Below are 13,021 nucleotides of genomic sequence, written 5' to 3' on the forward strand. Positions count from 1 at the left end.
CTGGTGATTCTTTAACTGAAAAAAAAGCTTCCATTACACTAGTTAACTCCACGTCACAACTACATCCAGTCCCCGATTGGTTAACATGTTGCAAATTAACAGAGAAGTTCAGATTTGTTAACTCTGAAAAATGTTGCTTTGCTCTCAGCGTTCATCCACTACGCCACTATGCCACTTCAGTCTGGTTAGTAAATATGCACTCAAAAGGGCTTCTTTGTCCTCCAACTTTTAGTCAGTGCTCTTCCTAAGGAAAACGTTGAAATAACTAGATTCAGTTACATCATCTAAAGACCCACAACAAACAATAAACTGGTACGCAATGTAGGCTTCAAAGCAGTTTATTTAATGTTAAAAAATATAGATTTATAGTCAGAAAGGATAAAAGGGCAATCCGTGGGTACAAAATAAAGTTTAAAACTTGTGAAGTGGAGGAACTGAATGAAAGGCAGAGTGCAAAAAGCAGTAATAATGATACTAAAGACAAAGGCAAAAAATAGCTCAAGAAAAGCAAAACACAGGCTTTGACAATCTCCCAACAACCATACAATAAATAATAGTTAAAATTATGAGAATAAACACTGAAAATTGAAAAACAAGCCAAGAATAAACCTTTTAGAATCCTAAAAACTATAAATTGATTCTCATCTAAGAATAGAATAAATATTCGCCCTTAAATACAAAACAAGTGCACACATACAGTAGAAGAATTTTGCACATCCCTAATAAGTAAATGTTTTTCCTTTAAAAAAAGATTGTTCATTTCAAGGTTGGCAGCTAACAGACTGTAGTTAAAGATAAGAACACAAGCTCTTTAAATACACACCTGACTTTGAAGCATTACGCCCAACTTTTGCTGTACAGTTAAAAGAAATCTCAGCACATAAGAAAATGTCAGCTGCCCACTTTTGATCTCCTACTACCTGTTATTCAGCTGTCTAGATCCTTTAAACTGTTTCAAAGGAGACAACATTTTGTAGGTGTATTAAGAGGCACAAAAGGTAATTTATTCAAGGGAAGTTTGCTTTGTTTTAATCTCTGAAGCTGCTGATAAGTTAAAAGTCAACTCCTGGTGGGTGTGTGTGTGGGAGTGTGTGCATGAAATACTCCTTGAACTCCTTGGCGCTGATCCTAAATGCACACAAAAGCACGCACGCAGACACCCATTAGCTCGCCACTCAGTGATGAGATCGAACTGAGGGCTCAATGAATAAATAATGTTTGAACTCTGGGGGTTCGCTTGACTAATTAACAGGGTGGAGAAAGTGTCTTCACATAAAGCAACAATGCAAAAGAGCATAAAAAGGCCAATTGCTGAAACAAGTAATGCTTCGTGTGTGTAAAACACACTGACACTCACACCCAGATATGCACGTCTAATCTGTGACTTTGTGTAGTGCGAACAAAACCAAGAAAGAAGGAAGGAGAGGTGTAGGCCACTATTTTGGCTTACTGAAAAGTCAAGCACACTACTTTCTGTCATCATGCAGTGTCAAATGTAGAAGGTGCCATTCTTTGCGTGTTTGCACAGTTATTTTTCGACTGTTTATTGAAAATGAAGAAAAAATGTGGCAGCCGCTTGTTATTTTCAGTGACAGTCAGCGCTTCTGGGCTTTGTAACCCTACAACACAAGAACAGACCTCGTCACTGAAGCCATTAGGGGGGATGTAATTATGAGGAATAACCAGAGTAGCAGGCCCAGCTGTCCTGCTAACATCCTCCTGCTAGAATCCCCAGACCCTACTGTCACTGAATGTGAGCAGACACCAGAGAGACTGGCAAATGAACATAAGGCATAGAGTGGTGACATGGACTGACTGGTTGAATATTGGCATGCTGACAGCTTCAATGAGAAGAATTTAAAGTAATCTTCAACATCAAGGGAAAAACAAAACTTAAAACGAGGGACGTGATTCACAGCATCAGCAAACGAAGCAACAGCTGCAACAAGACGAACCGATCCCCACTGGATACAAATGGCTTAAACCTCCCCACTCGGTATCTAAGAAGCAATGGTGGGGTTTGTGCTCGATGCGTATGAGGTAGCAGCAACAGCATGAGTCCTGGAGGAACCAACGAGCTCCATAGCCTTTGAACATCCAGGAGGCAGGCAGAGGCAGACAGCAGAGCTACGTGACTCTCATGACAACAACCAACAATCAAACGCAAACACATAGTGACGCACGTCCCGAAAGCCCCACAACGCCAGGAGTTATCAAGATTAAACACCTAAAGCATCCCAGTTAATTCACAGAGAAGGAAAGGATTCCCTTAAATAAGAGTGTGGAGGAGAAAGGTACAAAATACAGCAAAAAAGGACTTTAAGAAGTGAGGAAAGTTTTCTAAGTTCCCACCTGAGAGTTTTCCATCATTCTCCATCCTCGCTCCCAATAGCTCTTTGTCCTTTTCTTTCCCAAGTCATCCCATCCATTCACTCATATCCTTATCCATCCAGTGCTGTCGACAACCTGACAGGGCCACTGTCTTAGGCAGAATATAGAGTATAAAAAAGGAAAATCAAAGGCAGGGAGGGACAAAGGGATTCAGAAAGAGGTGGGAGCGAGGAGGAGTACCGGAAAAACACAAAGACATGAAGCAAGTAAGGCTGCCAATTCAAAACTTGTCTCTTTTCACCCTGTCTGATTTCATGTCCTGGGTTGTCTGTCTTATTTGCTGCTTCTTCCATTCCTCTTATTATGTCCATATGAGTGGTTGTGCCAAGCTAGCAGGGCAGGCGGAGAAAACATGGCTCACTCATGCCCTAAAACACCTTTTAGATAGGCCACCACCCGCTGGCCGCTAAATGTGAACCAGGATGCACTGGTTCTGTGCCGGAGGCCATTCTCTCATCAGGAATGTGTGTTTGTGTGTGTATTTATTTCTGCACTGTCAGTGAGCCAGAGTCCTGATTTACAAATGCTCCCCTGGCAAGTCCCGCCCAATCCTTTGCTTTGGTCACCTCCGCTCCCTCCCTGCTTTCCCTATCCTCCATTCTTTAACACTCTTTCCTTCCTCGTTTACCTCCATCTGTCCCTACTTTGCATCTCCACCTCCTTCCTATCTTCCACCTGCAATTTCTGTGAAAGAGGTTTCAAATTCGATTTAATCAGTCGACAAAATCATAACAAGAGATTGTTGAAGCCCACAGGAGCAGCAAAGCTCATCAATCTCTGCATCTTGATCTTCTCTTATTAAAAGACGTAGCAATCAAAGTGATGCACAATTCAAACACACTCACAAATACACACATAGTACACAGCCACAAGGGCACTTCTTTGCTCAAATAAAGAACGCCAATCACAGTCTGGGGAGGAAAGAGAGACGCTGTTGTAATTAACACCAGTGGGTCTGAGCTCAAATCCATGAGAAAAGTCTACTGTAAAAATCACACTGACCAGAGGCAGTAAGTAAAACCAAAAGTGGATTATGGGAGAGTTGCCGCTGGTCTGCTCCTGTGAGACAGCACTAATGTTTGATTAACATGTTGGACTCAGCCGAGATCCACTCCTTAGAGGCCCTCATAAAAAGCAAGAAAAAGGTCAGTTGGAGACCAAGTGTGGAAAGTTTTATAGTAAATTATAGATTCACTAAAAAACTGGCTGGTGAAAAGAATTGTGTTATTTTCTCCCTGATAAGCCCTTCCCAATGAGTGGCCAGTCAGACACTAGAAGGATGCAAAAAAGATGCAAAACAACAATTCTCAGAATCAGGTGGAAAAAAAAGGATTGTGAATATGGCTTTAGAGGGATGCATTTGCAAAGACGTTTAGAGATTTGCCTTGGTTTTGTAAAGGTTGAGAGAGTTTTACAAACATTTATCTTCCTTATTTTAGGCCCCGTCTGTCACGGAGATGTTGCCAGTGAAATGTAAAATCACAGAAAGAAGGCAGTGTCTAGAAATAACAGCTATAAATAATCCCTAATAAAAGATGCTCAAGAAAATGTCAACTCAACCACATGTGGCATGATGTCCCCTCTGATTAAAATAATTTAAAACTGCTTACAAATTCACAACAGTTAATATGGGTTATAAAAGCTTTATAAAAATAAAAGAGAGATTAAATATCAGCCACTTGACTCACTGACTAAACGATTGACTGTTTCATTGGTTGGTTAGTTCAAAGATGTTAAGTCTTTAACAGTATTCGTAAAACAATTTTAACTGATTTTGTTGAAAAAGAATTATGTAAGATAAAGATAAAAATTTCAATCAGTATGTTCTTAAAAAAGGAAATCTGTTTATTGAATTTTTGCATGAGTCTTTAAGAAGACTTTTGCAAAAATTGGGTGTGAAGCCCCCCCATTGGTCACTTAACTCTGCCTCCCTGCACTATGTCAGCGCCATCTTTGTCATTAGTTGTCGCTACAACAAATCCCATGATGCTTTACAACAGGCATCCCCAAAGTCGGTCCTCGAGGGCCGATGTCCTGCAGGTTTTAGAGGTTTCTCTGCTTTAGCACAGCTGATTATGATGATTGCTGTCCAGCAAAAACCTGTTAATCAACTATCATTGTAAATCAGCTGTGCTGGAGCAGGGAAACCTCTAAAACCTGCAGGACAGCATCCCTCCAGGACTGACATTGGGGATGCCTGCTTTACAATGAGAGCTCTCGCGAAGCAATCTGTGATATATCTGCTCCTCTAGTTACCATCAGTGATCATTACTTTTCAAGGTGCATTGCAAGAAAGTCTGAGTCCACTACTTTTTCATCCACTAGACATTCAGACACTCATCTAAAATGACGTAACCATTATATAGTGCCCTAATTAGTGATTAGGGCAGACGATTGGAGCCATAGTCCTCCATCGTCTCCTGGGTCCCCTGGTTCATCTCCTGTTGAAATGTGCCTGGAACACATCCTGAGGGAGGCACCCAGGGGGCATCTGAAAAAGATTTCAGAGACCCCTGAGCTGACTCCTCTCAATGTGAAGGAAAAGCAGCCCCATTGCAAGCCTCTCACAGATGACCAAGCTCCTTGCCCTATCTCTAAGGGTGTGCCCCGCCACCTCTGCACCTTGCAGATGAAGCTCATTTTAGCTGCTTATATCCCTTATATAGCTGCTGAATCCAGTGCAGGAGTTTACATATCTTGGGGTCTTATTCACATGGGAGGGAATGATGGAGCAGCATGAGATAGCTGGAAATGAAATCTTGATTATGACCAAAAGAACGAGATCCCAAATACAAGTGGCTGATAAATAATCTAATTTGGTCCAAATTGCAGCCACTTAAAACTCATTTCCTTTCATTCCAATAACAAGCATTCTTGTTCAGTCTAAACTATAATAAACAAATTAGGAAAATCATTAATTTGTTATGTATCTGAAGTAGTCTACTGTATCTGATTGCAGTCATTTTACAACAATCTATTAGGAAAATTACAACCCCTTAATAGGTACACTAATCCACTACCTATAGCAGCTGAGGGGAGCTTATGGGTATCTCCCACAGTCAATAGATAGAGTACATCCTGAAAGGGTTCCAGTTCATTAGGACTGAAACAGAGAAAACAAAACCTGCAGACATGTAAAAGCCTAATGAGAAGTTAACATGCAAGCTTTTGAATGTGGGAGAAAGTTTGAGTATTTTGAAATGACCAAAGCTAAAACAATCAAACAAAAATTGTGACTTATTCCAAATTATTAAGAAATGGAAGGCAAGAGACCCACTTTTTCACATTATTCCACTGAGCTATTCGTTAAAAAAATCTTAAAGGAATATTTAAAAGAATCATGGATTGAGAGAAAAAGGCCTCACCCATCACTCTCTGTCTGAAGAGCAGAGGATAAACCTGCAGATGTCTCAACGGGTGCAGAGCTGCACCTGCTGAGCACTGTAAGCTTTAACAATGGCCACATAGGGCTTGACATCTTCTGAACACGGATCTCCGTTCCCCAAGGAATACGCACACAATAGCACACGGTGGCTTGACATACGTATATTAGCTCATTTGTAACATATCAGCGGAGTCAGAAGATGCAATGTGTGCTATACGAGAGCTGCTTTTTCATGAGGTCTCCGTTAAATATGTGACAAAACAAGTTGTTAAGCTTACATGGAGAGTTAATTCCTTACAAGGACAAGTGAATAACATGCAACAAACACCATATCCTCTACCTTTTAGCAACAGCACTCTACTCGCAAAGCAATTTAGCAACAACAAATACATACAGATGAGATATTAATGGCTTACAGTGTCCTCTTTGACCTTTTAATTATTCTCAATTGTGTACAGAAGAGGCGTGTTTAATTGCATTAGCATCTCACCAGGTCTGTTTAAAGTTCCCACAGAGAGGGTGCTGGTGAACTTATTTTTGAGTAAACTGTTAGCGTGTGGGACTGCCTCTGCATGCGCCTGTGGCTGCAATAAGTCATGTGAGATTTATTAGCTCAGTTACCAGTGGTAGACCCTATCAGCAAATAAGTGATTTGGTCATTACAGGCCATAATTGGTCACGGGAGAAAGGCCATAATATGTCACCCCCCTTATTCCCTGTCTTTTACCACCCTGCCCAGCACTTTGCTGCTTGTTTTACCACAGAACTCTACTTGCCCCCGATTTGACCCGTCCAAACATCTCCCTCTTCTGCTTCTGATCATTTCCCCAGAGATAAACAGCACTCCTTTCTTCCCTTTATCTTTTAACTGAGGCATCTGGAAAACAGACTCTGTCTCCACCTTCCTCCATCGCAGTCAATCATCCTGATGTTTATTCAGTTCTCCGCCCTGTTCACCTCCCTTCTTAACTCTCACCTCCTGTCCCACTGGTCTTCCTTTACCTGCTTGCTAAGTCTCTACTCGCTCCTGAAACATCATTTATCACATCCTGACATCTTTCCATTCCCGTCCAACTCTTTCGACATGTTTTCTCCCACACCACTTGTTTGCTGTTGCTTTGAGAATGTGCTCTAATGCATCCTTTATCAACCTGTTTGTGTTTGCTGCCGCTCCTTGAAGGAAATTTTATTTAAACTCAATATACTTGCAGGCTTCACCAAATGAGCACAACAGCCTTAATGTCTCATTGCAATCAATTTAGTATTTCTTAGCCCTGAAAAAGATGCAAAAAATGCATAATTTATTTATTTTTTTTTTTGTTTATAAACATAGAAATCAATAAATTACATTTGATTTGCCTTGGCAGGATGCTCTTAACTTAACTCACTTTGTCAATCTAAGGCCCAGGATTCCCAACACTCTATAAAACATAGTAAATGGTAAATGGCCTGTGCTTATATAGCGCATTTTCAAGTCAGGGTTCTTGACCAAAGCACTTTACACTACATTCAGTCATTCACCCTGAATTTGGCTGAGACATTTTCCATTTCAAAATTAGATTATTTTCCATGTTGGATATTTTATATATTAGTCCCTTTTTCAACTAGTTTATAAACATAAATGCAGTTCACAACTATGAATTTATGACTGACCTCCTATGGAGATCAGATGGGCAGAATTCCACCAATGGGATAGTGAGTTACATATGGAAAATCCAAAAAGCTTTCCACAGTCTTGTTTAATTTAAGATCTTATTGCACTGATAGTTCAGCCCACTAAGCTAAAATAGATTGTAGTCAGAGGTTAGAGAAATCAGAGTAAAAATGGAGGTAGCTTAATAAAGATTTTAAATAGAAAAAGTCATGGCCAAAATACATTAAATACCAAAGAGCTGCATCATCCTTCAGAGGCATCTGATGCATAAACTGGATGTTTTCTGCTAATAGTTTATTTAAAATCCTGTTTGAAGCAAAACTAATTTTGTAAAAAAAAAAAAAAAAAAAAAAGAAAAAAAAAAGAAAGAAAGAAAAAATGAAATTTGATTGATCTATTCTACGACCTTTGGCATCTTCCACAAATGTATCAACTGTACAGACAGCTCATGAAGAACCACCCAACCCACTATTAGAGGTGGCCCGATGATGGCACACTGGAGCAGCACATTAAGTCAGATGGTCCTGTCTGTCAGACAGCAAAGCTTGTGGAAGAGTCTTCCACTGACTATGGATAAATTTCTGTTATAAACGTGTGCAAAACTTTGTTGATATTCTGCTAATTTTGAAAATGCAAATTTTTTGCAATTGTGTTAATTTAATTAAAGACATACAATTAAAACTGCAAGTGAATTCCAATGTTCACACGGTAACTGTTGAAAAAAGACACATCAGCTGTGGATGTAAACACATTGGTTAAATCCATTTTTCAGCAACGGCTCTAGTGCTCATTGAGCTCATTGTTGGTAAATTAAATGTATAAAATTTTCAGCCAAATATTCCCCACCATCATCCTCCAATGACTTCTGGTCTTCTTCTTTGGCTTTTTACAAGGCAGTTACCTCCAGTTTCACATCACATGACTCTTGTGATGCGTTAAAAATATTTCCATTTCAGTTTTGCAAAATACTATAATTTGATGCGTATTGAAAGACATGACTTTTTTTTTATATTTCAGTGTTTCCAGTAAATCTATTTTTGTTATTACAATTTGCACAATTTGATGGTTAATAGAAACACAGCAACCAAGAGAACATTGATCATAATTCTTTTAAAGCTCACTTGAAAAACTTGCTATGGTTGAACCACAACTGCACACTAATTAGCCTTTAATATTGTATTAATTTTATTGACATCAGTGATATGAGATTTTTATAACCTGTACTGTAATATGTTATATAAAGGAGTAATGTTAAATCATATTCTGTGTAACTACTGCCTGTAGGACTATAGATGGAAATAAGACTACGGTTAGATCTGACAAATCTACGCTGTCTGTTTATTATTATTATCAGATCACATTAACAAATAAATAAACAAGAATAGGTTCTAACATTTAGGCCTAAAAGTCAAAGCATCCTTGATGGATTTTACTTTTAAGGTATTTTTAAGGTAATCTTTAAAGCATATTTCTGCTGTTTACTAATATTAACATTTAGGACTTGCCCAGCTAGAGCAAATACTTAAATATGACGAAGAATCTTTCGAAGGAGGTAAAGATTAAAGTAATGGCTTTGTGGTAATGAGGCCTTCAACCACAAAAACAACAAATAAACTAGGAAAAATCCTCAAAATAGTGATGCAAGCCTGCAAAAGGACCTTACTGCTGCCAACAGAGAGAAAATCATGAATTATTTAGAGGTGTACCAATAATCTAAGAATTTCCTTTTTTTTAATCAAATCATATATTATTGGTTTCTTTAAACATTCATAAAGTCTGAAGACATTTTGCTTAATATAATTTAAAAAAACTACAAGAAACCAAGAAGGGAGTCAGAAGAAAGATGCTGTAATACTCTCTGTGACACTGCAGGTTTTGAATTGCCCTCAGCCTTGAGTCCCTAATGCTTCCTTCAACATTAAGTGCTGCATCTTGACATGAAACAGAAATGGCTGCTTCAGATGCAAAGTGAATGCATGTTTGACCTTTTGGGGTAGATTCGATTGTGACACTGCATCTAAAATGTTTCTGACTGTGAAAGAGAGAGAACTGTAGTGGGAGAAATGAAACTTCTATCTCTGTGAGAGGTGAGCAGGGAGCCAGAAGTGCTCGTCTCATTATAGCCGATCTTGGCCACACAGGACACTTCCAGACCCATGGGGCAAAAGATAAGCTGAAGTCCAAGGGAAAAGAAAAGGCTGATAAGAGCTGCTCTTAGAAAACGCAGATATTGACAAAATGGAAGAGGATCTCAACAGAAGGGCAAGAGAAAAGTGGGTGAAGCCAAACGAGAGGAGGGATGGATGGATTTCCAGAGCAAATGGCTGCAAGCTAATCATGATGCTAACAGTAATGGATAGCAAGTGCTGGAGGTTGCTTCATTTACAGCCGCTTGAGTGTCTTTTAGGTAATCTCTCCGACGCGTTCACAATGAATGTGAGTCACTGAGCCGAGCGGTCTGCACAGGACCAAATGATGGGCATTAAAAAGATTACATTTTTGACCTCATAAAAAAACACAATCACTGCTATCACTATCTTTATGACTGTATCTTTTATCAAAAGAAATAAAAGATGTGTCCTTAGCTTGCCATGGAGTGCCAAAAAAAGAAAAAAAAAGAAAATCAAGGTTCACAGCATTATTCATGGGTTTTTGTCACATATGGTGAAACAAAAACACAAACATTCTTTATATATTGTAAAAATATACATTCTTTTCCATCACATTACTGACACAATCTTGGTGCCTTATCGACCATCAATCCTTTAACAACTCTCAGGAACATCGGTAACTATACACCGACTCTCAGAGCTGCAATATATTGTATTTTGGGTGCTGTAACTCAATTTTATGTGATCAGGATCCCCAAAGCCTGTGCTGCAGCACTTGGTGACAAATGACCCCAGTCAGACATCAGTGAGTCAGACGAAGTGAAAGGCACTGATGAAATCAGCCTTTGAAGCCTTTTGTTGTTTCAGCTTTATTCCTCACTGGATGTTTAATGTGTGTCAGACGGTGTTCGTCATTGTGTGGGTGAGTTTCTCCATCAGTAAAGTTTGCCACAAGAGGAATTTAACTCAGATATCATAGCCGTGTTGGGATGTTAGCTTCTGTAAATGTTAGAACAGAAGGGGAATCAAAGTGATGTGTGATTAAAAAATGCTCAGAGGGAAATTTGGACAACGCACCACAAAAAAACAGACATTCAAGTGTTCAATATCACACAAGCAAATGGAAAACCCATTCCTGCACTATTTATATATTGGTTGATCCTGGATATGACGTTGCACACCTGAGTTTTACTTTGAGTTTACTACTGAAATAGAATACAATGTTCCTAATGATGATATAAAGCAATACAACACTGACGTAGTCCTTTTTTTCTAACATAAGTGCATTTTTTTCTTGAATTGATGAGGTAAAAAAAAAACAAAAAAACAATTACATTGTCTTATTTAGAGTGTATATTATCTAATTATATTAATTTTAAGAGTAGCAATACTCATTCCAGTGGCATATCATCCTATTCACCTGCTCAAATGAAGGGTACACGTAAATGCACTTAATTCAAAAAATTTTGACTTATTTCTAGATCTTTTTTTTAGTGTATGCACTTTACTACCTGATTTTATCATGTTTTTATCTTTACTAGCTTTTATTCTGGTTTTATTTGCCTTCTATTTTATTGGTCAATTCGTGCAAAGCACTTTGAATTGTCCTTGTACTAAATTGTGCAGTATAAATACACTTGCTTTTCCTTTGCCTTACATTACACCAAACGTCAGACTAACAAAAACCTGTAATTCCTTTTTTTTCGTTTCTTATTCATTTCATTCATAGCATACTTATAATAGGCATCTATGTAATATCNAGTCGAGGGGGCAAAACTTTACCAATCGATCTACGTTCCCACGCAGACCTATAATCAGGAGATCTGGGTAATGACCAAAACGACAAGATCGTGAATACAGGCGGCCAATATGAGTTTCCTTCACAGGGTGGCTGGGCGCTCCCTTCCAGATCGGGTGTAGGGCAGCTACCCGGGAGGAGCCCGGAGTAGAAGTTGTTGCTCCTCCACGTCGAAAGGATGCAGCTGAGGTGGCTTGGGCATCTGTTCCGGATGCCTCCTGATTGCCTCCCTCTAGAGGTGTTCCAGGCATGTCCTTTTGGGAGGAGGCCTCGTGGGAGGCCCAGGACATGCTGGAGGGACTATGTCTCTGAGCTGGCCTGGTGTCACCTTGGGGTCCCCCCAGAGCAGCTGGAGGAGGTGTGTGTGGATCGGGAAGCCTGGGCATCTCTGCTTAGACTGCTGCCTCCCTGACCTGGCTCCAGATAAAGCAGAAAAAATAGATGGATGGATGGATGGATGGATGGATGATGCTAATATATATTTAATGGGCTGTACAGTTACGAAGGAACAATCCATTACATTTTGTTGATGATCCACATCATATTTCGGATGCACAATTTTTTAAAGGGTTCCTTAAAGGTATAGTGCAGTGTTGCGCTGAGAGGTGTAGTGTGGAAGGAAAAAAACAAAGTTGGTTGGAGCAAAAACAAAAGGTCATTTATGTGTGTCATGTTTTCTTTAATCCAACTGTTTTTAATATTCTTTTTTTTCTGCATTTTTTATTTTATTTTATTTGTTTTTTTCCTACTTGCTTTGATTCTGTTTTATCTTCCTGTATTTTAATCATGTAAAGCACTTTGCATTGTCTCTGTACTGAATTGTGCTATACAAATAAATTTGCCTTGCCTTGCCTTGCCTTGCCTTGCCTATTAAGTCTCTTCCATCAGAGCATGGTTATATTTAGAACAAAATGGCAGCTTTCCCATCAGACTCTTACTACAGCCAGCAGTCCACCTATATACTGCTATCCCCACCTTCTCAATTTACCCACAGCCAATCAAAGTTCAGCCATCATGGCTCCCTCTATAAGAGAGCTGGGTTTGAGGCGGGCCTCCTCCTTAGCAAGGTTCCAAGATGGCTTCTAAAAAGGAAACACCCACAAAGGTGACAAACAATTCAAAAAACAAAAGAATCACATACACACACTCTAGAACCTGAACATTACAGAAAATCTTATTGCTTCTTAACATTGAGGATGTTTTTCCCGGATGGATCATCAAAATAAGTTGTTCTCCTAATTGTCAATCATTCCGGTGAGATGTTTCTGCCCATGTGCACTTCAGGTGTATATGTGTGGTGAGCTATGGTTTCAGCCAGTCACTGAAGCTCACCTTTCTCACCGCAGTTCTTTAAAAATAGCCGAGAGTCTTAAAAGAAAAAGTGTCTAAAAAGTGTATGAGAAGAAGAGAAAGCCTCAGAGGAGAGAAACAAGACCAGATTGTTTTTGGGAGATTCTTTCACACGATGTTGCTGAAACTGAAAGCACAGGTCATGCTTCCCACTGATGCCCATATTGCAAAGTTTCTACTCGACAGGTAAAGCTTGGCATTTGGAGAAATCCATTCCACATCACTGCTAGTAAAACGAGGAGAATGCATGCTCTCACACATATTTAATAGGCATTCCCTCTCAGGAGCAGGTACAGGGTTCTGCATGTGTATTTTTTTTTTAAGAGGAGAGG

At 39.4% G+C, this 13,021-nt stretch overlaps 1 protein-coding gene across 1 annotated transcript in view; it reads right to left on the bottom strand.

Annotated features, from left to right (window-relative positions):
* Positions 1 to 2,435, bottom strand: part of LOC107091792 (SRC kinase signaling inhibitor 1-like) — a 77,484-nt gene extending 75,049 nt beyond the window's left edge. The window contains exon 1 of the mRNA XM_015385947.1: positions 2,353 to 2,435. Coding sequence (XP_015241433.1) covers positions 2,353 to 2,377 — 25 coding nt within the window. The 5' untranslated portion in view covers positions 2,378 to 2,435. The remainder of the gene's footprint in view (positions 1 to 2,352) is intronic.
* Between the last annotated feature and the right edge of the window lie 10,586 nt (positions 2,436 to 13,021).

This window comes from Cyprinodon variegatus, unplaced genomic scaffold (genome assembly GCF_000732505.1).
Source record: "Cyprinodon variegatus isolate N-32 unplaced genomic scaffold, C_variegatus-1.0 Scaffold352, whole genome shotgun sequence".
NCBI lineage: Eukaryota > Metazoa > Chordata > Actinopteri > Cyprinodontiformes > Cyprinodontidae > Cyprinodon > Cyprinodon variegatus.